At 55.0% G+C, this 23,134-nt stretch overlaps 2 protein-coding genes across 4 annotated transcripts in view; both read right to left on the bottom strand.

Annotated features, from left to right (window-relative positions):
- Positions 1-5,177: 5,177 nt before the first annotated feature.
- LOC129497586 (atherin) lies at positions 5,178-6,640 on the bottom strand. The gene is made up of 2 exons (XM_055306551.1): positions 5,708-6,640; positions 5,178-5,624 (listed from the first exon to the last, which is right to left on the bottom strand). The coding sequence occupies exon 1, from the start codon at positions 6,584-6,586 to the stop codon at positions 6,221-6,223; it is 366 nt and encodes a 121-aa protein (XP_055162526.1). The 5' UTR covers positions 6,587-6,640; the 3' UTR covers positions 5,178-5,624; positions 5,708-6,220.
- A 5,001-nt stretch (positions 6,641-11,641) lies between these two features.
- The window catches only part of NLRP1 (NLR family pyrin domain containing 1), a 35,958-nt gene continuing 24,465 nt past the window's right edge, over positions 11,642-23,134 (bottom strand). For 2 of the 3 annotated variants that reach the window (XM_055306969.1, XM_055306968.1), the window contains 6 exons: positions 21,797-22,020; positions 18,487-18,749; positions 18,247-18,372; positions 16,610-16,751; positions 15,570-15,614; positions 11,642-15,177 (listed from right to left, as the gene is read on the bottom strand). In XM_055306969.1, the coding sequence (XP_055162944.1) occupies positions 14,825-15,177; positions 15,570-15,614; positions 16,610-16,751; positions 18,247-18,372; positions 18,487-18,749; positions 21,797-22,020 (1,153 nt within the window). In that variant the 3' untranslated portion in view covers positions 11,642-14,824. Of the gene's footprint in view, positions 15,178-15,569; positions 15,615-16,609; positions 16,752-18,246; positions 18,373-18,486; positions 18,750-21,796; positions 22,021-23,134 lie in introns of those variants that run through there. The other variant, XM_055306970.1, reaches the window with a different exon arrangement.

Consider the following 23,134-nt stretch of genomic DNA (forward strand, 5'->3'; position numbering starts at 1 on the left):
GTATATTCCAGGATGCCTGGGGTGGTTCAGTGGTTGAGCATCTGCCTTCGGCTCAGGGCGTGATCCTGGGGTCCTGGGATCTAGTCCCGCATTGGGCTCCCTGCAGGGAGCCTGCTTCTCCCTCTGCCTGTGTCTCTGCCTTTCTCTGTGTGTCTCTCATGAATAAATAAATAAAATAAAGAAAATCTTAAAAATATCGCATACTCCACCAACTGAGCCAGCCAGGCGCCATGTTTGTAGCTTATTTAAAATTTCCTAGTATAGAGGGGCCTCTGGGTGGCTCAGTCGGTTGAGTGTTGAGCTCTTGGTTTCAGCTCAGGTCATGATCTCAGGGTTGTGGGATCGAGCCCTGAGTCAGGATCCGCACCCGATGGAGAGTCTACTTGAAGATTCTCTCTCCCTCTGCCCCCTCCCTGCTCACATGTGTGTGCACGCATACTCTCCCTAAAATAAATCTTAAAAAATAAATCTAGTATAGAGCGTTAAATGGTGATTCCCCCAAAGATACATCCAATCCATGTCCTGATTCCTGGAACCTGTCATTGTTCCTTATCTGGGAAAAGAATCTTTTGCAGGAATAATTATGTTCAGGATGTAGAGATAAGGGGAGTCTTGTGAATTATCTGGGTGGGCCCTAAATCCCAGTGACCAGTGTTTTCACTAGAAAAAGGCAGGAGATCTGAGATGGAAGAGGAGGACCTAGTATAATCCTAGAGGCTGGTGGGAGTGACGGGGTCATGCGCCTGGGGGCGCCAGCAGCCACCACCAGCTGGAAGAAGCAAAGACCTTTCCTGCAAGGCACTTGTGGGGTGGGGGTGTGTGACACCCTTGTTTTGGATTTCTGGCCTCCAGAGCAGGGGGGAATGCATTTCTGTTCTTTCAAGTGCCTAGGTTTGTGACATGTTTACTCCTAGACCTGATTAAACCCAGATATTAGAGTATTCATACACACGAGGAGGTGGGCCGCTTGCCTAGGAAACAGCTGACACCTGGTTGGCCTCACAGATGCAATAATAATAATACGATTTGTCTGAGAGCACTTAAAATACGGACGTGATCTGGACAGGAGGATAAAGTCCATAGCGTCTAGAGCTCAAGGAGTTCAGGGATGCCTGGGGGCTCAGGCGGTTACGCGTTCGACTCCAGATTCCAGCTTACGTCTTGATCTCAGGGTCGTGAGTTTGAGCCCCGCATCAGGCTCCACACCCAGCTTAAAAAAAAAAAACCCCAAAACTCAGGAGTTCATCTCATGTTGAGTGAGTGCTTGGTAACTGGTGGATATTGATACTGTTTGTCATGGGGGTGTCTCCACAGGAACAAATAATCTACTTGACCCTGTCATCCTCTAATAATTAAATTCCTCCCACAAAAAATGAGAAGTCTGGATAATAATCTTTTGGTTATCCACGCTGCCTCAGGGTGCCATTCCCTCCAGCCATCGGCCTCACCAGTTTTCTCTTCACCTCGGGGTCAGAGCCTTTGACTTTGTAATACCAACCTTGGATTCCCCAGACTCAGGCCTGTATATTCCCCTCCCTGTGCCCCCATCCTGCTGCTGTAGTGTAGGCCACAGGTAGGCAGACTGCTGGGCATGGCGTTTCCAAAAAGTAAAGAGCCAACATCAATGCAGTTAGAAGGTGGGGAAGGGACTAGAGTGTTCCCCAGTCTGAGAAGGCACTTTGAGACCAGGAAACAGCCACACAGTTAACACAGTTTAGGGCAACTTCCTGCCACAGGATGAGAGAGGTCAGCCACCCAGCAGTTATGTTCCACCAAGTCCGGTCCCCGGTCCATAGATGTTTACAGAGTGAGGGGATGCGCAAAGGGCCGTGGTATGACATCAGAGGTTCACATGCAACTCAGAGGACTGGCATCCGCCCCGTTGATAGCTAGCCTTGAACTGGATCTCGTGGCACCGTTGCTGCATCGGCAAGGGAAGGACTCTTACTGCTAACGGATTCAAGGGAGGCTGAAACCCACCTGCCCCCATCCTGGCCTGGGTGGGCATTTCTAGTGCAGGTGTGTTAATCTCCAAGGGACCTGGAACATACAGCCCCAAGACAGGTCATGGCGTGAATGTGAACGAGACAGAGGGCCCATATGGAGTCAGTATCATCAGCACTCCTGTGACTGCCAACCTTCTAGAAACAAACAGGATTCTAGGGGACTACTGTGTAAGAGGTTCTTCTGCACTCAGTCCGTGCACACAAGATTGTATGTGAATGTTCACAGCAGCATTATTCATAGTAGCCATAAAGCAGAAAAAACCCAAATGAACCAAACTAATGGATGGATACATGAAATGTGGTATATCCATGCAATGGGACACTTCAGCAGTACAACTGAAGCTACTACATGCTGTGATAGGTGAACCTCGGAAATGTAGTAAGTGAAAGGAGCTGGTCACAAAGGGCCATGGACTCGTACCGTATGATTCCACGTATGAGAAACGTGCAGATGGGGCAAATCCAGAGGCAGGAAGTGGATTAGTGGCAGCCCAGGGATGGGAGCGGGGCTGGGGTTGGAAGGAGATGGGTAAGGGGTGAAGGGTTTCTTTTCAGGGTAATGAAATATCCCAATATTGATGATGGTGATGGCTGCGCAACTCTGTGGATATAGTAAATGAATTAAGTTCTGTGTTATGTGAATTATATCTCAGCAATGTTGGTAAAAATAAGGAGTATGCGCTCTAGGGGCACCTGGCTGGCTCAGTCAGTGGAGCGTCTGCCTTCGGCTTGGGTCGCGATCTCGGGGTCCTGGGATGGAGCCCCTTGTCGGGCTCCCTGCTCAGTGCAGAGCTGCTTCTTCCTCTCCCTCTGCCCCTCCCCACTGTTCATCCCTCCCCATGCTTGTGCGCTCTTTGTCTCTCTCTCAAATAAATAAAATCTTTTAAAAAAATGGATCCATTCATTCTTCCAGTTTGAGATTCCACTGTTCCTGGGATCCCTGGGTGGCGCAGCAGTTTAGCGCCTGCCTTTGGCCCGGGGCGCGATTCTGGAGACCCGGGATCGAATCCCACGTCGGGCTCCCGGTGCATGGAGCCTGCTTCTCCCTCTGCCTATGTCTCTGCCTCTCTCTCTCTCTCTCTATGTGACTATCATAAATAAATAATAAAAAATTAAAAAAAAAGAGATTCCACTGTTCCACACGGCTAGATTCCAACTGTGTCCCCCAACATAGACTTCCGAACTATGCCATGGTATCCAGAAACCACTGTTCACTGCCCCCATATACCTGCTGACCCCTGACAGCTCAATACATAATGGGACAAGTTTCCCCCAAAAGTTGTCTTTCCCGCCATCATTTGTGATCTGCTAAGAGTCACATCCCGTAGGATGCCTAGTTATTTTTGCCTGCCCACCCTCCATGGTTGTGGCGACTCCAGCTTTCCTTTGGAAAACTTTCTTTCCTATTGCATCATATCTTAAGTTATCTCTTCTGCCTTCCAGCCAAAGGTGGGCACATGATCCTAGCCAGGTCAGTAAGACCCTCTTTAGGATTTGATTTTTGAGCAACATGGCAAGTGGACCCCCAAAATGGGCCTGTTTGTTTTTATTGTTGAACGCTGAAAAGATGTCCATTAGCACTTGAGTGGAGAGGCTGTATGTATATTTAGATATTTAGATATTTATTTATTTGAGAGAATGAACAAAGGGAGGGGGAGAAGCAGACTCCCCACTGAGCAGGGAACCCAGTGTGAAACTCAATCCCAGGACCCTGATATCATGACTTGAGCCAAAGGCAGATGCCTGACCATCTGAGCCACCCAGGAGCCTCTATCACGGGATATTTAAACTATGTAAGAGGAAAAGATGCTGAAGGTACACATGGATGGTGTGACAGTACAAGAATTTTAATATTGGTTAGAAAATAAGGGCCAAGTCCTGGAGCCCAGTGGAATCAGGGATTTCAAGGAGATCTGGGAGATTTCAGATGTTTCAAGAATTTTAGGGTATGGAGAAAATTAAGGCTAACGGGAGAACATGGGCATATGGGAAGAAAGCAATTCATTCTCGGGGTGGGAGGAGCTTAATACTGAGGTCAACCGTGATGGGGTGAACGTTAGGGAAGACTGGAGCCCCCTATCAGGCAGTGATCTTCAGAGTTTGGGGGGGAACACACAAGGAATCCTGAAATAAGGGGATCAAATGGGACTGGACATTTAGGGAGAATATTGGAGCCTATGTTCAGATTATAGAGGCAAGAGAATCTAGTTAACAATAGTCATGGGAACCAGATATTGGAATTTGGGGTAGAGAGTGGGGGCATATGTTGAGGAACAGGGGACTCTGGCTTTAGGAATGGCAGGGAGAATCTACTCTCAGGATTAGTGGAGGGGAGATTACTGGGGGTTCATATCCTGAGTAGTCACCGAAGGACCGTATAATGGGTATTCTGGGGGATGTGTGAATGGGAAACAATGGGACTGTTTGGAGAACACAGAGCTGTGTATGGGGACTCAGTGATTATTAGTCAATATTAGAAGTAGGTAGGAGATCCTATATCCAAGACTGAAACGTGGGAAGCCAGTGAGAGGTACATATTGCAGGTACCTTGGAGACTTAATTTTGGGGAATAGAGCCACTAGTTGTTGGGGGCATCATTGTAGTAAACTATGGGTGTAAAGCACAGGCTGACATTGGGGAACAAGGGTATCGGGCTTGTAGTACTGCAACGAAGTGCAGAAGGGCAAGATAGTGGTGCTGCGGTGATGTGGGATCATGGGATCACAGAACTGGGGAGTGACAAGTCTCTGATGCTGGAATTTACCGAGCTTATAAAGACAGAATCTGGGTGAATCAGGGGGCAAATCCTAGAGCTTATTGGGGGGACTGTACTGTACTGTATCAAGACATGTCTTGATAATGGAAGCAATGAAGGAAGAAATCTGAGGAGCAGCAGATAAAGCCACAAGGGACCTCTCAGACCTGATGTGAGGGGACAGAACCGGACTTTGATGCATCCTGGGAATCAGATATGGAGAAGGGTGCCCTAGAGGCCTGCATACTCAGTTAGTGGAGGGAGAGGCTGCACCTGAGAAGGCTGATCATGGGACAGGTGTTTGGGAGGGAGGGTAGGGATGCTGTGAGAATTATGGGGTGAAACCCAGCAGACCAGGAAGCTTGGCAAGGCCCTGCAGGGCTCTAAATTAACTGAGAACTCCGTATACAGGAGGCTGCAAAAGGGATTTATTTCATCAGAGGTAAGACAAACATTTCCAGGTAAGGTGGTAGCGCACTGGGTTGATGACATTTAACATTCAGGAGTAAAAGGAGATGGCAGGTGAGTGGGTTTCGGTGTTAGGCCTCTTCGGTCTGAGATGACCACTCCTATGGGTCGGGTAGTTTTCCAGCAGGAATTCTTGCCAATAACAGATACCCCACGCCCTTCGTCTTGGGTCCCATTGCCCCAGAAGCCCCAAAGATGCAGGGAACACCCTCCCGCGCACCCCAGCCAGGGCCCCAGAGTCTCATCCCGCGCAGTGCCGAGCGATGGCCCCGTGTCCGGAGGAGGTCTGCAGTCGCAGGTCCCACGCCTTCCAGGACCCGACGACAATGTGGCCTCCTGCCAGGACGGCCCCTCCCGCTGTGGCTCTCCTCCCTGCTCCGCAGCCGCAGCACAGCCTAAAGCAGGAGAAACGCAGAGTCGGGCTCAGCTCCAGCCCCGGGGACAGGCGAGGACGAGCCACCCCGACGTTGCCACTCACTGTGTCCTGTGCTCCGGCGGCGTCCGCGGCGCCCTCAGGTCCGCCAGTCCCGGGGGGGGGGGGCGTGGGACCCGGCCAGTGCTCCGGGGGCGATGTAGCATCATACACAGGACTTGGGCCCGCGCTGACCAGGGCGCCGACCCTCCCGCGAGGGCCCCTCCGCCAGCTCGGCCCTTAAGAAACCGAAGGTTGGGCTCTCTGCGCGCGCTCCCACCTCCTGAAGTGTAGGGTCTGGGGACACGATCCGAGTCGTCAGCCGCACCCCGCTCCTCTAGACGTCAGGGGTGACGGCCCCCTCCCCGAATCTCAGGCGCAAACACTCTTATTTCATTCCTGGCAGCTGCCTCGGACGCGCCTCCAGATGCGCAGTGACACAAAGGTAGTGACAAGCACAGGACAAAAGAAGCAAGCAGCAGAAGCTAGATGGAGGGTGTGCAGCGCGGCTCCGCACTCCCAGGCCGAGCCCGCGGGCTCCCTCCTCGCCCCCCGCCCCAGCCCCGGGCCCCCGGGCCCTCAGGCCAGCTGCAGGTGGATGTAGGTGAAGATGCAGGAGGTGATCGAGAAGGCGATGGCCGCGTAGATAAAGATGGAGAGGTGCGGGAAATGGTCGAGGTAGCAGCCCTCGTCCCGGGGGGGCGCCTCCTCCTGGGGCGGGGGGCGCGCCGCGGCCTTGGGGGGTTGCCCCGTGCGGGCCCCCTGCGCCCTCCCGCCGGCGCGCCGACCCGCCCGCCTGCCCGCGCCCGCCGCCGCCCTGGGCGCACGGGCCGCGAGGGGCTCCTCCGGGGGGGGCTCGTCGAACAGGCCCCCGGGGTCGACGGCGGGGTCCGGGCGGGTCGGCGCGGGGGCCCAGGGCTGGCGCGGGAAGAGCGGGGCTGCCATGGGCGCGGAGCGCGGGGGTCGCCTGCGGAGCGCGGTGGGCGGCGGCCGTACTGCGCTGCGGCTCTGCCCGGGAGGGGCGGGGACCGCTCGGCGCGCACCTCCCCCGGCTCCTCCCCGCCCCCGCCCGCGCCGGAGACCCGCGCCGCGGCCCGCGGCCTGTTCCCATGGCAACCGGCGGGGGCGGGACCAGGAGGGGAGTCCGCGCAGAGGTGCGAGCTGCGGGCGGGGACCACCCGCAGCGGAGAGGCGTGCGGAGCTTCCCAGGGGATTGATATGTCCTTTTAAAAGATATATTTATTACAGGTCTTTCTGGTTTTTGCTTTTATTTTTTAATCTAAAATATGATACGTAGGGACGCCTGGGTGGCTCATCAGTTGAGCATCTGCCTTTGGCTCAGGGCATGATCCCTGGATTCCAGGATCAAGTCCCACATCGGGCTTCCTGCATGGAGCCTGCTTCTCGCTCTGCCTATGTCTCTGCCTCTCTGTGTGTCTCTCATGAATAAATAAATAAAATCTTTAAAAATAAAATAAAATATAATACGTAAAAAACCGAATCCATAATCTTTGAGAAAACTTGAAAGTTAGAAGCCCCGTGGGCAAGAATAGGCACGAAACCAAGGCTCCCACTATCCTAAGGCCCAGAGGTAGATGATGCATTTTCTTCTTCACTGTCTTTCCCTCATGCGATTACTGTATCTGCCCATCCCCGGCTGGGCTTTCCCTCGCCCTCCTCACCCCAAGTGCCGAATCCCAGCTAATCATGTTTGATTAGCAACAGGTACTTTCTCCCCAGCCCCTACCCAGGCCTCTCTGGGCATCATTCCCCAGACCCTTCTCTGGCTTCCCCTGGTAGCTGCGCGCTGAGGTTCCAGGAGGTTCCAAGACAGGCTGGTGTTGCCCTGTGCAATGTGAGGAGAACAGCCACTGAGACTTTCTGGGTCCCAAGGAGTTGGAGAGGTATGCTGGCAGGCCCTGCCAGTTGCCGGTTGCCAAAGACCCAATTCAGACTGTCATCAAGGTACTCATGGCCTCCTTTAAGGAAAAGACCCAGGGGAGTCCAGGACAAGGGTGCAAAAGCAATGTCCTCAGGGTGCTCTCTCACTCTCTCTCCATCTCCTGGAGGTGCCAGGGATTTCTTGCAGGGCCAGAGCCTACTACACAGTGGCAGGTGCTCAGATAGTATTTGTTGAATGAGGAATGCAAGGGTTGAATGGCTGCTCCAGCAGGCTCCCATCTCACAGCCAGAGACTGCAGCTCATGAAGCTTCTAGTCTGCTAGAGGTGGAGAACCTGCCATCCTCCAGTGCTGTCGCCGGGAATGTAAAGAGGTGCAGTGGCTTTGGAAACATGGGTTGGCGGGTTCATAAAAACATACACCTGCCATATCAGGAATTCCTCTCCCAGGCATCTGCCTATGAGAAATGAAAGGCTTTCATAGGAAGATAGAGACTCATTGGTGAATGTTTGTAGCAGCGTTATTGGGAATAGCCCCAAACTGGAAACTATGCAAATGTTCATCACCTAGTAAAAGAATAATCAACATGTGGCTTATTTGTGCAATCAGATTATATTGTGCAATGAAAGGAAGTGAGCTACTGATAAATGCAGCATCGTGGATGAACCTCAAAAACCTTACCCCAAGTGGAGAAAAGCCAGGTGCACAAGACCACAGCCTGTATGATCCCACTTACAGGAAATGTCCAGAAGAGACACATTTATTTACAGAGACAGTAAGCAGATGGATGGTTGCCCAGGCTGGAGAGGGAGGCGGGGAGATGAGAAACTGCAGACAGGGGCAACTTTTTAGAGTGATGGAGATGTTCTAAACCCTGATGGTGTTGAGAGTTGCACAGCTCTCTAATTTTCTAAAATTCATCAATGTGTCCACTCACTGTGGATGACTGTCATGATATGCGAATTACACCTTAGTAAGGCCATTGTTTAAAAACAAAAATAAAACTATACTGTGTTATCATTTCTCAGATACCAGATGGGCAAAACAAAACAAAACAAAACCCACAGAGTTTATTCACAATTCTGTGGGTTGGTTGGGAGCTTTTTCCAGATTGAGTTGATTCAGCTGATCTCTACAGGCTTTTGTCATTTGTCTGGCTGGCAGGTTGGCTAGAGGCTGGGTGATCCGGGATGACCTCATGCCCAGTCTGGAGGTGGGCAAGCCGTGGGTCAGGTGACTTAGTTCTCCAGCAGGCCACTTGGTGGTCTCAAGGTTCCAAGTGCAGAAACTGGGTGATGGTAGAAATGGTGATGCCACTTCTGTGCCTTAGTCAGTCCGGCGTCTTTCCAGCTGGTCTCAAGATGAGATGAGATAACGAAGTCTGTCCCGGGCCAGGGAGCCCTGAGAGGCACGTACCAGAAGGTTCAAGCTGCAGCCTCACTCTCTGCTTTGAGCCAGAGTGTTCCAGGAAAACCCTCCAGAGCCCTGGGCCAGAGCCATGACTGGCCGAAGGCCCTGAGTGGACCAAAGGCTGCTTGTGGGACAGGCCTGGAGCACCTACCCCTCTCGCAGCGGGGAGAGCACATCTCTTCCAGGAGTCTCCGCCCTGGGGCTGAGAGGGTCGGTGTCCTCCGTCCACTTCGGGGAACCCACCTGCAGAAAATGGACTCAGGAATCAGGGGTCTGTGTCTGTCCCACCCACAGTCACATGCCCGTGTTGGTGACAGCCTCCACCCCGTGGAGAGTCCCAGGATATGGGTGCGGATACTCGTACTGGTGCCCACACTGACCCTGCCAGGAGCTGGGACCTTTCCACAGAGATGGGGTGCTTAGCTTCTGCCACCCTGGGGCTTAATCACTGGTATTTTCTCCAGGGTGCAAATGGGGAAACTGAGTCTTGAGGAGGTCAAGGAGCTTGTCCAGGGTCTGCCTATGGCTTCCTGCTAGGAGCTCGCACATCTTGCACACCTGCCTGACGGCTGCCTCCCACATTCAGGCTGTACCTGTACCCACCCTTCCCACTCCCAGGGGCCCACCTCCCACTGCCGGGCCTGCCCTCCAAGCTGGGGGGATGTGGCTCATGGAGAGTGCAAGGGGTGGGGGGTGTGCTGGGTGGAGAGAGCGCTGGGTGGGGAGACTATAGGGTTGGGGGAGTATAGGGCAGAGGGGAATGCAGGGTAGGAGGGGAGCCCGAGACGGTGGGGTGAGGGGTGATCAGGGTGGAGGAATGCTCTGAGTGGAGGGTGCACAGGGAGCAGGGGAGCCTGGGGTGGAGAAAGTGCAGGGTGAGGGCCTGTGGATGGGGAATGTAGGGTTGTGTAGGGTGGTGAGGAGTATGGGGTAGTGGGGAGGGGAGGTTGCGGGGGAACCTAGGATGTGAGGAGTGGGATGTGGGGGACAGGGTGGGATGGGGAGGGCGCCTTCCAGGAACCCCAGCAGTTGGGCCACAGATGTTTGTGGTCCTGGAAATGGCAGGTGCTGAGTGCACCTGCGTCTAAGCCGGGATTCTCCCTCTTGGGGGGTGTGACTGCAGCTCGGGGCCCTGGCTGGGGACCCAGAAATCAAACCAGACATCTCCTCCTCTCATGGGCTCCCACCTGACATCTCATGCTGTATTGTGGACCCTGCAAAGGGCGGGGGGTGTCCCGGGATCAGGAGTGGGGGAGAGGCTGTCACCTGCTGAATGTTCCTGGGTGCTTTCACCTGAGTATGGCGGGGACCGCTGTGGCCTGCCCTAAGGTGACCCAGGGGCTGTGCCCAACCCCAGCTCCTATGGATGGTGGGGGGCAGTGGGGTTGCTGAGCAGGGGCCAAGAAGCCCAGGCTGTGTTTGGCAGCCAAGAACCCATCTAGGGCTGCAGGACCCTATGTGAGCTGAGGCTCGAGGCCTCCCTGTTCCCCACCCCCGATTCCTCACGTGCTCTGCTGACCCTTGGGCTTCACTCACAAACACAAGGTCAGGGATAAAATGACTAAGGATTTCAAGATGGTGATCACCAGGCACAAAGCCTCAAGGGGAGGTGGGGGGCACATGCAAGTGCTCTGATCACTTGCCCATGACGCTGGCCCTGCACATGCCCTGTCCATGGCCCGGGGAGGGGTACTCAGTGACCAAGATTCTCTGCCAGGTCTCTTCCTGAGCCTTGTGCTCCCCACCGCTCAGCGGGGCCTTACTGCGTGGACCACATAGCCAGTGGGGAGGGCCGACATGAAGGGGACAGAGCCCCCCACGCCTCTGCTTGGGCCTAGCTGGGGAGTGAGGATGGAGTTGGTGGGCTTCCTGGCCACAGCACTTAACCCTCATCCGTCCCTTTCATTGCCTGTGGGTGACCATGAGCACCCAACAACCACGTGAGATGTGGGGCCCTGGATCCAAAGCCCCACCGCAAAGACACGTCCACTGTGCAATGGGTTATTTTGAATATTTCTCAGACTAGCCAATGACAGCTCCAGGGCCCCGGCAAGGGATTTCCTGGGGGCAAAGGCCAGGACCCCTGAATATCATCCTCTCCTTCAGACTGGGACTTTTTAAGTACTTTCCTTTCTCTTTCTCTTTTTAAAAATATTTTATTTATTTATTTGAGAAAGAGCACGAGCAGGGGGAGAGGGAGAGGGAGAAGCAGGCTCCCCTGTGGAGCCGGGAGCCTGATGTGGGGCTCGACCCCAGGACCCTGAGATCAGGACCTGAGCCTGAGGCAGGTGCTTTACCAACGGAGCTCCCCAGGTGCCCCCCGCATCCCATCTTTCCTGTCATGGTAGATTGTCAACGCAAACACACTCTCCGAGTGTTTGGGAGACACAAGCACCACTCTATGGCCAGTGGATGGCTTCAGAAGTAGCTGGTGGCAACTTAGGAGCACAGGATGTTCCAGACCTCCCTCATGCTCTGGGCTGAGGTGAGGCCCCCGACCTAGCACTAGCCTTGCTGCTGGCCATGCGACTTTGGGCACAACTCTTTCTCTTCAGGGTGTCTCCCCATTTACAAGCAAAGGACTTAATATATGGGTAGCAGGTGAGGTGAGATCAGTCCGTTTGGTGCTGAGAATGCTGGTACTGCCCCTGAGGAAAGCAGCCCAGCAAGATGGAGAAAGTCATGCGGACATTCATGTCCTGATAGGATCATCTCGCCCCTTTATTACTGATTTAGAGACAAGGATCTAAGAGTAAAGGAAATTTCTCTGTAACAGGGTGTGCACTGCAGTAGTGCTTACCACGGCAGAAAATTGTGGGAAGCCAGGTCAGCTTGGGAACAAGAGGAGGACCTGATGATTTAAATGATGGATCTGCCCCCCCCATGGGACCGTGCATGGTCTCCACACAGAAGTCCCCTGAAAACTCTTGACAAGTCCTCGAGCTGATCTGATTCCGAGCCAGAAAGGCAGGATTCAAAACCACGTGCGCAGGGACGGCCACGGGTGGAATGTATTCCTGCAGAGATGGGCCAGAACTGGAGGGGTAAAGGTGGTCATTCCTGCATCGTTGGGACAACGATGGTCTCCCCCTTGTTTTTCCAGACTTCATGTTACATTGTTCTCTGTGCAACTAAAGCAATCAACACACAAGAGAATACAAGTAATGGGCCAAGGGGCCACCCTCGGCAGTGATGCTGCCCTGCGCTGTTCTGATTCATGCCCACGCAGACGGAGGATCTCCACCAGCTGTCTGGGTGGCCCCAAGTTGCCTAGCAACCACCTGCTCCATGGCTGTTGCTAGGAAACCAGGGACAGAGCCAAGGACGCCTGCCTAATGCCATCTCTTCCCATCAAGTGCCCTCCTGTCATGCTCCCATCCGGGCATTTCCCTGCTCCCTGGCTCCTTCTCCAAGCCGCCCTCCTGGCTGGGGCTCACCACAGTACAAGGGACCACGGATTCTCCCTGGGACCCCTTCCTTCCCTGGTTCCAGGATTAGGGCCTGAACCAGAGTGAGTCTGTATTGCTCTCATCATCGGGACAAGTATTGCCTGTCTTCCAGAAGCCCTGAGGTAGTGATTCCTTAAGAATAGCCACTGAGGGGCCCCTAAGTCCCCTAAGTCCCACACGCATGCCTGTGTCTCTGCCTGTCTCATGAGTAAGTAAAATCTTAAAAAAAAAAAAAAAAAGGCATCCTTCCTTGAGAATTCATTCCTTGTGTGAATTCAGCAAACTTCCATCTAATGTCTGGCACCTGCGTTCTGCTAGACCTTGGGGGTACAGGTCTTGGTGGCCACCAGAGGAAGTAGTGGGAATACAGCCATGGGTTTTGCCTCTGGGGATGGGGTGGGATGGTATGAATTCACTGTGCTGGGGGACTGTGAATGGATGCCAGAAGCTTTGTGGGTGTTACTCGGTTTGTAAACACTTGGCATCGAGTGGGCTGGACGGAGGTCGTCCCGGTGGACCAGGGACAGTAAAACTTCTTTTCTTGGCACATTGATAGTTCTCGGTGTCTTTTCGCAGTACTGAGAGTGAAGCTCCCAGGTAGGGAGGGCTGACAGCCTTTGAGCAAAGACAGGGGCTTCCTGCCCTGGTCAGACTATAGCTTGTTCTCAATGGGGAGATGGGCCCCTGGGAGCAAAGGCTACTGGGAAACTCTAGGGCACAGAGGGCACTGGCTATTCACTTTGAGGCTCTGATCCGAGAGTAGAGAGTCGAGAGTCTTGCAGCTGGCTTTTCTCCGTCTTCCACTGACCTAGTAATACCCGAGGACCTTCCTTCTGTGCTCCCTCCCCCATCTTTTTTTCCCAAGATCTAGCCTCCTCCTGCCTCCCCTGCAGCTTTTCCTTGTCTTCCTGTGAGACCCCAGCAGTGCCCTGTGTGGCCCCTGTGAGCTGTCCCCTAATTCAGTTTACAGTCCCAACGCCCCCCACGTACTCCTCAGTCTGAGACACCCCATCTACCCAGCTCGCTGCCCTGTGGTCCCCACGTGGAACGATGTAGTTTCATGACATGCAAATGCCCGCGGTCCCAAATAATAGGGTTGGGGGTGCTCTGACAGTGTGAATTTAGGCCCCAGCCGAGCAGGGGTCAGAGAGCCATGTCGCTGCAGCAAGGAGCTGGGTGAGCTGTGTTAGTGGGCAAGGGGGAGCGTTTATGGGGCCCCAGGAAGGGAAGGCGTAATGTTCCTGTCTTAGCACATGCAGGGCACTGGCTGGAGCCTGTGCATTGGTGATCTTGTCTTAACCTCAGAGTCAGGAATGCCGAAGAAGAGTATCCCCTGGGCTTCGAGGTAGAGGGTGATGTCAAGGGGAGTGGGCCCGAGTGAGTGGGGGGGAGAAGTGACTCCAAGGGAGCAGGATGACCAGCGTGGGGGGTACAATCAGCTCGTGCTTCCTGATCTTGGGCAGAGCTGGCTCCCCTGCGATGAGAAGGATGTTGGTGTAAATCTGTTAACACCAGCAGGTTCTGTTCTAAGATTGCTGGCGCCCTGGGACTGTGGGGGTGGCCTGTTGACTTGGGGACCATCCAGAGGGCAGCCCTGTGTTCCCATGGATGTGCAGTGGCCAGGATGGGAGCTGAGGGATGTGCCCGGGGAGGGTTCCTTTACCAAGTGCCTACTAACAAAGCCTCACTTCATGCTCGCCTGCATGCCAGGCACTGTGCGAGGCTCTGAAGTCAACTGATGAGTTCACATGTGGCTCCCGCCCTCGGAGAGTTTCCTGTCTGGTGCGGGGAGGCCAGCAATGGAGCAGGATGTATGAAGCCATGTGCTGAGTGCTCTGAGGGGGATGAGGGGCACCAGGTGCCACGGGAGTGCAGGGGTGCTCAGTGCAGGCAAAAGGTGAGGGAGTCCATTTGTACTGGAGGAGACGTCTAAGTGGGGTCCAGACCCCGTTTCCCCTGTGGCATCCTTCTCTGCCCCCTCCCAGCTCCAGCAGCCCATCTTGCCTTCAGAAACTACGGACCACAGTTTGGGTTCACGCAAAAACCCAGCCCCACAGGCACAAGTGAAAAATGAATCTCTTTCTGGCCCCGATTCCCCCCGGGGAGCCCACCCGCACCAGCCTCAGGGCCCCCTTGCCCCTCCTTGCATCCGAGCAGCCCCGGGACAGCTCCAGGCTGGGCTGCGGCGCCTGCCACCCTGGGCTCTCAGCTCAGGCTCCTGCAAGGTCCGCAGAAGTCCTGCCAGCTGCAGATGGACATTCCCTGAGATGTAGTGTGGCGCCTCGACAGCCCACCTGGGAAAGCTGAGCCTTGTGTGGTGCCCCCTGGGCGGGGGCATCGCTGGAGCCCCAAGACTTCGGAGCCGGAGGGCGCTCGGACATGTGCTTGTGTCCAGATGGAGATGCCGAGGCCCCTACGAGTGGTCAGCAGAGCCAGGCCTCATGACAGGTGCTGGAGATGCAGCTGCTGGGCTGGCCAGGAGGAGCCTGCTTGCCACTGCTGCCGCCCCACTTCTCCCAGAGTTCCATGATGAGGTGAGGGTGGGCCTCCTTCAGAGCCTGGTACACCTGGTCCTTGCAGGCCCGGTCCCACGACCTGCTGAAACTGAACAGCTTCCGCATCTGGTTGGGGGTTGTGGCCTCGGCCCGCACCCTCTCGTACTGCTCCTCGCTCAACACCTGCCCATGCAGCATGTCCAGCACAGGATCCACCGACGTCACCCGAGCCACCAGTTGCTCCCGATGCCGGTCCACGAAGTGCAGCCAGGCCGGGGCATCTGTGGGGGAAGGGCGAGGCTGGCTGCGGACCCAGAAGGGCCCCCACAGTGGCCCCTGCCTCTGACTGCCCCCCCCCCCCCCCGCTCTCTTCACTCCCTCCTCTGCATCCTTCCTGCCGGCATCAGCAAGCACCAGGCTGGGGCTGGGTGGGGCCCAAGATGGTGGCCTCCGAGGCTGTCTCTCAGCCTCTACATCTGTTCAGGAGGATCCCCCCCTGGGCAAGAGTAAGGGAAAGAGGAGGGTCTATGCCCTGGGGCACACTGCATCCCCCTGAGGCCTGATCCCGGTTGGGGATGAAGGATCAGGTCCCTTCCTCTCTCTCCCCAGCCCCCTCCAGGATGCACGGGGCACCCAGGACTGCCCCGGTGCCTGAGGCCTGCCCATCACTGACCTGCGGGGGCTGGAGGAGCCAGAGAAGCCACAGGCCGGAGATCCCCTGGGGATGGCAGAGACAGAGGAGCATCAGTGACAGTGCGGGCTGTTGCTTGTCAGAACCTCACCTACTTCTGAGATGCTTTCGTCCTCAAGACAAGCTGTGGACGGGGTCTGTCCATGCCCTGGAGCAAGGACTGCAGGGGCCCGTAGACATTGCCTGGAGGAGTCCCTTCCTCGTGCATGTGGGGAAACTGAGGCCGTGATCATAGAGATGGAGGCATTCAGACCCCGGAACGTGTGGTTTATGTAGTCCAGGCTGCGACTAACCACCTCCCCAACGAGAGAACTTCAACTATCAGAGACATCCTTGCCTTGACCTTTTCCTTCCTCCTTTTATTTTTATTTTTTTTAAGATTTTATTTATTTATTTATGAGAGACAGAGAGAGAGAAAGAGAAGCAGAGACACAGGCAGAGGGAGAAGCAGGCTCCATGCAGGGAGCCCAACGTGGGACTTGATCCCGGGATTCCAGGATCACGCCCTGGGCCAAAGGCAGGCGCCAAAACGCTGAGCCACTCAGGGATCCCCACCTTCCTCCTTTTAAAAAATATTTTATTAATTTATCTGAGGCAGAGCGAGCATGGGTATGGGGAGTGGCAAAGGGGGACGGAGGAGTAGATGGGGACACTGAGCAGGGAGCTTGATGTGGGCTCGATTCCAGGACCCCGAGGTCATGACCTGAGCCCGAGGCAGATGCGTCACTGTCACTGACTGACAGAGCCCCCAGGGGGCCCCTAGTTTGTTGTAATTCATGAGAAACTCTGTGGACCGGCCCATGCCTGTCAACACCGAATTCAAGGACAGCATGGAGCCCCTGTGGTGTGTGCAGCTGGCGGTGGGATTAACTCAGGTTCAAATCCTGCTCCTTCACTGGCTGTTGCACAACTAGAAAAGGCCTGGCCCATCTCCTCCCATCATTTATGATGACACAGACCCACGTGCATGCGTCTCTGAATCTCCCTCTCCTCCCTCTGAGTCCCCCCGGACTTGGCTTTACCTGGTTTTACCAGGGCTTCCCACACCACTGTGTCATCCTTTTTGTCTCTCACTTGCAGCCTGATCCCCGACCCCAAGTGGCTGACGTAGAACTCAGAGAAGAGCTGGGGTTCCCTGGGGCTGCGGTAGCAGAGCTCCAGCTCCTGGAGAGAGAGAGAGAGAGAGAGAGAGAGAGAGAGAGAGAGAAAGCTCGTCCTGTGGTCTCTCCCCCAACCTTCCGATGCCTTCCTGGCCCCCGCTCAGCCCCACTGGGACACTCCCGCCATCTTCTGCCCTGAGATTAATTGCCACCTCCAGCCGCTGCCGTTTTCCTAATTTCCCCGCAAGTCCAGACGCCGGGCATCCCTGGATGAGTCAGGACTCACTCCAAGATGTACTGTGTGCACATCCTAAATTCGACCCCCTCTCTCCATCGCCCCCACTTGGACCTCTGACCCTCACCCTGCCAGCAGTAAGTCTGGGGTCCCAACCGTGACCCGCTCTCAGGCCCACTCGAACCAGTCCAGCACACACTGGCCGTGCCCTATGTTTCCCAAGCTCAGTAAATGGCGCTCAGGCCCCACGATTTCCAGACATAGGCATCATCCTCAACCCCATCCTCTCTCCACCACACGCTGGGTCCTATTGGCTCCATCTCTGAAGCGAACCCCAAATCTGTAGACAGCTGTCCTGCTGCAACTGCTGCCTCCCAAGTCGGGCCTCTGTGAGCTCCTACCTGGCCTTCCGCTGTTTCCACTCTTGTCCACCCACTGTCCACTCCTGCCCAGCAGCCAGGACAATCCCTCTGAGAGTAAATCCAATCTTGAATGGCCACGTGTGAGACCCGCTAAGAGCTTGTCACCGCACCAAACTGCACAGGGGCCAACGGGGCCGATGACCGGCCACTCAGGTGACCGAGTCCATCTCTCACCCTGTTTACACCCAACCCAGCGGGAAAATCCATCCTCGGACTCCTGTCTCTTAATTCAATGTACATATCACTCCCCCCCCAGACTGGACGCCTGTTCCCCCCTGTCACTGTCACACGGATGCTTCAAAGACTCGTCCGGCCGCGCGAGGAGGAAAGACTGGTTCAGCAGACACTGTGGCCCAAGTGGCAAAATCTGGGCAGTGGGAAAATCTGGGTACCGCGGATGACCATCCAGGCCCCGACATCACCCGTCTCCTGCCCAAATGGGCCACCTGCCCTCCCCATTCTGGCTCTGTCCTTGCTGCACGTGGGGTGCTGACTTCCGGCTAGAACAACCCCTACCTCTGGAGAGCACTGCCATTTCCTTTGGCCTCCCTCCCCCTGAAATATCGAGTCAAAGTCCAAATCCCAGCACTTGTTCTGTGTAACCCTCCTCTCGAGAGGCCCCATGGTTCCCAGTGGCACATGTCTTCTCGCAGTGACCAGGACCACACCCGGGCTGTCCAGAGGCAGGCAGTTTGGACCTGAGGCTTGGACACCCTTTGGTGCCCCAGGTCACATGCCAGCATCGCCCCCATCCCACATCTGCCCCTTCGCCCAACTCACCTGCTCCACCCTCACCCCGACTTCTGCTGGCTGTCTGCCTGGCCCCAGCACACCCTGCACCACCAAGAGCTCCTGGACATGCCCTGTGGGTGTTCCCGGGTGGGACCTCTGACCCTGCTTACCTTGGGGATTATCTCTAGCTTCTCTGAGCCAGACACAGTGTAGCGGGAGCCCATGTAGAGTGAGGCCAGTGGGGGCGGCTTGTGTATCTGCACAAACTGGAACTTTTTCTCTTCATTATCTATGGCCTGCAGGGCACAGGAAGCCACAGATTACCCATCTGCCTCGGCTCCTGCTCCTGAGGCCCACCCTGTCCCCGGCTGACCTCACGTTTGCCCACAGCCCACCCTGGCCCGGGCCACCTTGCGGATGGAGTAGTCGCTGGGGATGAGGTATAGGTGGAAGGCGACTTCCCCGGGCCTCAGGTGATGGTACAGCAGCACAACAGAGGTGACGGGGAGGAAGCGCAGGGCGGCGTGGATGGTCCTCAGCAGGACTCCTATGGGGGAGAAGCTGGGGTTCTCTAGGACTACGTGGTCTGCCTCCACCCTGGCTGGCGTCTCCACCAGCATCCCCTTGTCTTTTAAGTGGGCTGCGTAGAACAGGGAGGTGTCCACGCCGCTACCTGTCAAGGGGCGGATCCGAGACAGTGATTTAGTGTCCTCGTGGGGTTGGGGTCAGGCTGGGGCTGCGGGTGTCCAGGAAAGAAGCCCAGTGGCCTGTCTGGTGGTGGAGATGGGGGTCCTGCCCGGGGCCTGGGGCCTTTGGAGGCTGGGTGATCCGTAGCCACCCCCAACCTGAGCGGAGCCCGCAGCAGGCCCAGGTCCCTCCTCCCCACTGCCCTTCACCAGCTGGCAGGCTGGTGGGAGAACAAGCAGCAGGGAGGGACAGTGGGGAGCCGGGGTGACCTGCTGTGCTGTGTGCCCTCCTTTCTGGGGGTGCCTCCTCCTCCACCATTGTGGGGGCCTTGGTGGTGGCAAGTGGGGCCTCCCTCTCAGGACGACTCTGGAAGCTGCCCAACCCTGCAGCCCCAACACAGCCCCTCTCCCCAGACTCGTCCACCTGGGCCTTGACCTGGTGACGGCAGATGAAGGCACAGGGACTGTCCAGCTGCGGGAGTGGGGGGGTCCCCAGAGCAGGTGGCCACGGTGGCAGGAGGACCCTGCGGGGCTGCATGTGCAGCAAACACCCCTCTGTGTCCTTCTGGGTGCCATCCTGGGGGCTGGCTCACCAGCATCCTTTGCTCACTGTTTCCTGCTCCTCCTTTTCCTCCTGCTGTTGCTGCTCCTCCTCCATCTCCTTCCCCTCCCTTTTCTTCTTCTCCTTCCTATCCTTCTCCTCCTTTTCTTTTTCTCCTCTTTTTCTTTTCCCCTCTTCCTCCATCTCCTTCTTCTTCTCCTCCTCATTCCTCTCCTCCTCCTCCTCCTTCCTCTTCTCTTCCTCTTCTTCTTCTTCTTTTAGACATATTGCTTAATCTTTTATTGAACCTATCAGCTGCTCGACAACTATACTTTGCGTTCCTTTCCCACAGATGGATGGTGCCCTTGTGCTGAAGGAGAGAAAGGGAGCTGCAGAGAAGATCCTGGGCCGAGGAGCTGCCTGTGCCTAGCCTCACGGGAGACGTTCAGAGCCAGCTGTCGAGGGTAGGGGCGTTTCAGAAGCACGATCAGGGCTCAGGGACTCCACTCTTTATTATTATTCTTTAAAGATTTTATTTACTCATTTGACAGAGAGAGCACACTCAGAAGCAGGGGTAGAAGGAGAGGGAGAAGCAGACGCCCCATTGAGCAGGGAGCCTGACGTGGGGCTCCACCCCAGGACTCTGAGATCATGACCTGAGCCAAAGACAGATGCTCCACCGATGGAGCGATCCAGGCACCTGATTCCAGTTTTCTTTCCATCTTTTTCTTGCTCCTAGTTTATAAAGGATTCTTCTTACATATATGTTGTTTGATCGATGATCCTAATGTTTTAATGTGCATACTTAAAGTCTAAAGTATATTGATACCTTTACCTAAATATATTTAACTATTGCGACAGTGCTGTAAATGAATCTATCAACCAATATATGAATGGAACATGAAAAACATGTCCTCCTTCATGATCTAACTACACCATATGTATCCTGAGAGTGCTTCCCTCGTATAAGCTGCAACACACACTGTTCATCAAATCATCAATCATGATGAAATGAGTCAAGATCTGACATGGGGAATGGTATCAGGTTCTTCTGACTTGCTCATTAAATCAGCAGACACAGGATGCCTGCGTGGCTCAGCAGTTGAGCATCTGCCTTTGGCTCAGGGCGTGACCCCCAGGGTCCTGGGATCGGGTCCTGCGTTGGATGCCCCACAGGAAGCCTGCTTTTCCCTCTGCCTGTGTCTCTGCCTCTCTCTGTGTCTCTCATGAATAAATAAATAAAATCTTAAAAAAATGATTTTTCTGTGTTGTAGTTGTTACGTGGGAAGGTTGGCAACCCCCCCCCCCCCCACTGCCTCTGCCTCTCAGGGCTGCCGTTCAGAAATCAGAGGTCAGCCTAATGGCCCTGCCTTGTTGGCTGTTTGTCCTTCTGGCGGCTGCCACGGCCTTCCTTCTTGTAGGATTCCGTTTCCTGCAATGTCACTATCATGAGTCCAGATTGATTTATTTTTTTTCCCCTCTCTCTCCTGCTTTGGATTCTTGGGGTTTTTTTCATCCTGAGAGGAAAGTCACACCTTTCAGTGACTCTGTAGAAATTTCTTGGCAATTCTCTCTTGGAACACTGCAACTTCTCCGTCCTGTCCTCCCTCTTCTTCTGGATTCTGGTCAGATGAGCGTCCGGCCTTCTCACAGCCTCTTCCATGTCACTGAATCTTGTTTTACTTTCCCACATTTTTAAATGTTTTCCAAGCTTTTGTTTGTTTTTAAACTTGATTCATCCTTTTTTCATGGCATCTCGCTTCCTGCTCATTTAAGGACTCCTTCTTTGAGTGTAGAAAACATGCTTATTTGATGGTTCTGTGTCTAGAGATTTCGACATCTGAAGTCTTCATGGGGCTGATTTGGGTTCCCGGCGGTTTCCATTGCTTTTCATCTGTGGCGTCGCCTGGCCACGTGGGACATGTCTGACTGTGAGCTCGGAGTTACTGGAGCTTTATGGGTTGGAAGTCTTCAGAGGTGAGACAGGGCAGGAAAGGTATGCTACCCTTTATGATGTTTCCTACAGGGAAGCCTTCATCCTGCCCATAGGGACGGTCGTGCCCCCCTGCCTGGCGCTGGTCCTTGGGAACTCCAACGTCCCTGTTGGTTCATTTGACCTCACTTTGTAGGTAGCTCTGTCTTGGTGGTCTCTTAAAAAACCTCCCCTGAGCGTAGGGCCTATTTCTTGCATGGGACCATGAGTGACCCAATCTGGGGGAAGAGCCCTTAATAGATGCCAATTATTACTGTCATCGAGGACAATGCTTTCTACTTGGGGGAACACTTAAGGAACTCAGGCACAAAGAATTATGAGGCTGGGAGACAAAAATGCTTAACAAAAGAGGCGCCCAGAGCACAGTGCTTGCCTCCTGCAACCGTCTCAACCTTTCCGAGGAAGCCACGTGCTCCTCCCACAGGAGGGGGCCATGCAAGCCCCATCCAGGCCCATCATCACCACCCTCCCTGGCCCCGGCCTTCCTCCCTCCTACTCACCTTGCAGGTCCACGAAGTGAGGGAGGCACACAGTAGCCACGGCCCCTGGCTCAGCCTTGATGTCAAACAGAGGCCCCGCCACCATCCAGCTGTGCCATAGGCCGGCCCTGGGCAGGTGCTGGTCCCAGATGCAGAATTCAATGTCAATGGTTGCTGGCCCTCTCACCTCAAAACGGAGGCCTGTGTCGGGCCAGTGGTAGGAGCCGGCCACAGGCAGGTGAACCCTGTGGGGTGGACAGGAAATTACCCTATGCAAACTCACCGAGCACCTGCAGGATGCCAGACCCTGTATAGGGTGGTGGGTTGGGTGGAGTGGCCACAGCCCAGCTGTCAGGGTCAGAAGGACCTGGGTTTGAGCCCTGCCTCCTTGGCCCTTGGCCTGTGGCTCCCCGGGCACGTCCCTGAGCTGCCCCAATCACAGTGTTCTGCTCCGTAAACCCGGATGAGCATCACACCCATGTCAGCAGTGTGAGCGCTGAGGGACCTGTGTGGACTTCCCACACACCAGGGGTGGTGGTGGTGGTGATGGTGGTGGTGGTGGTGGTGGTGGTAGTGATGCGACCACCACAGTGACGGCCATGAACCCGGCAGGTGCTCTTTTTTGTAACAGCCCATTTGCCAGTAACTGGTGACAATCTACCAATAAGATGAATGACACAGCCTTGGGGACAAAAACAGTTCTGCAGGGGTCTCGAGCGACTTTCCCAAAGGTCCCCACATGGGGAGTCCTGGGGTTGCGAGCAGTCAGTGTCCACAGGGGCAGGGTGGGACCGGTGTCTCAGCTGAGGTGAGATGTGTGCTGGTGTTGGGTGAAGGGCCATATCCTGTGGAGGCAATGGTGGGCTTGACCACAGGCGCCCGGGCTGCACGGGGTGTGCAGATGGCGGGACGGGAGTGGGATCTGAGCGACGACAGATTGTACGACTGGGACACATCACCTGTACGGACGTTTCTCGGACCGGCGAGTGCATCTGAACACACACTGGGTGTGAGCTGATCCGAGAGACTGTGATAAACATCACACCTGCTGATGATTACTGTGCTCATCGAACAAAAGGCGTGACCCCGGGGTCCTGGGATTGAGGTCTGCATCATGCTCCCCGCAGGGAGCCTGCTTCTCCCTCTGTCTGTGTCTCTGCCTCTCTCTGTGTGTTTCATGAATGAATAAATAAAATCTTTTAAAAAAATAAAGAAAATGCTCTAACAACAGAAGATGGGAAAACAGAATAGATCTAGCAAAATGGCTGTGGAAGCTGGGTGAGGAGTACCCGGAACTTGCTTGGACACCGTGTTAGCTCGTGGCTGGAAGTTCTCATGGTAAGACCTTGTCTGTAATAC

The sequence above is a fragment of the Nyctereutes procyonoides genome, unplaced genomic scaffold (genome assembly GCF_905146905.1).
Source record: "Nyctereutes procyonoides isolate TBG_1078 unplaced genomic scaffold, NYPRO_anot_genome, whole genome shotgun sequence".
Classification (NCBI taxonomy): Eukaryota; Metazoa; Chordata; class Mammalia; order Carnivora; family Canidae; genus Nyctereutes; species Nyctereutes procyonoides.

Coding starts and splice junctions, on each gene's coding strand:
- LOC129497586 (XM_055306551.1), bottom strand. CDS start 6,586: ATGGCAGCCCCGCTCTTCCCGCGCCAGCCCTGGGCCCCCGCGCCGACC.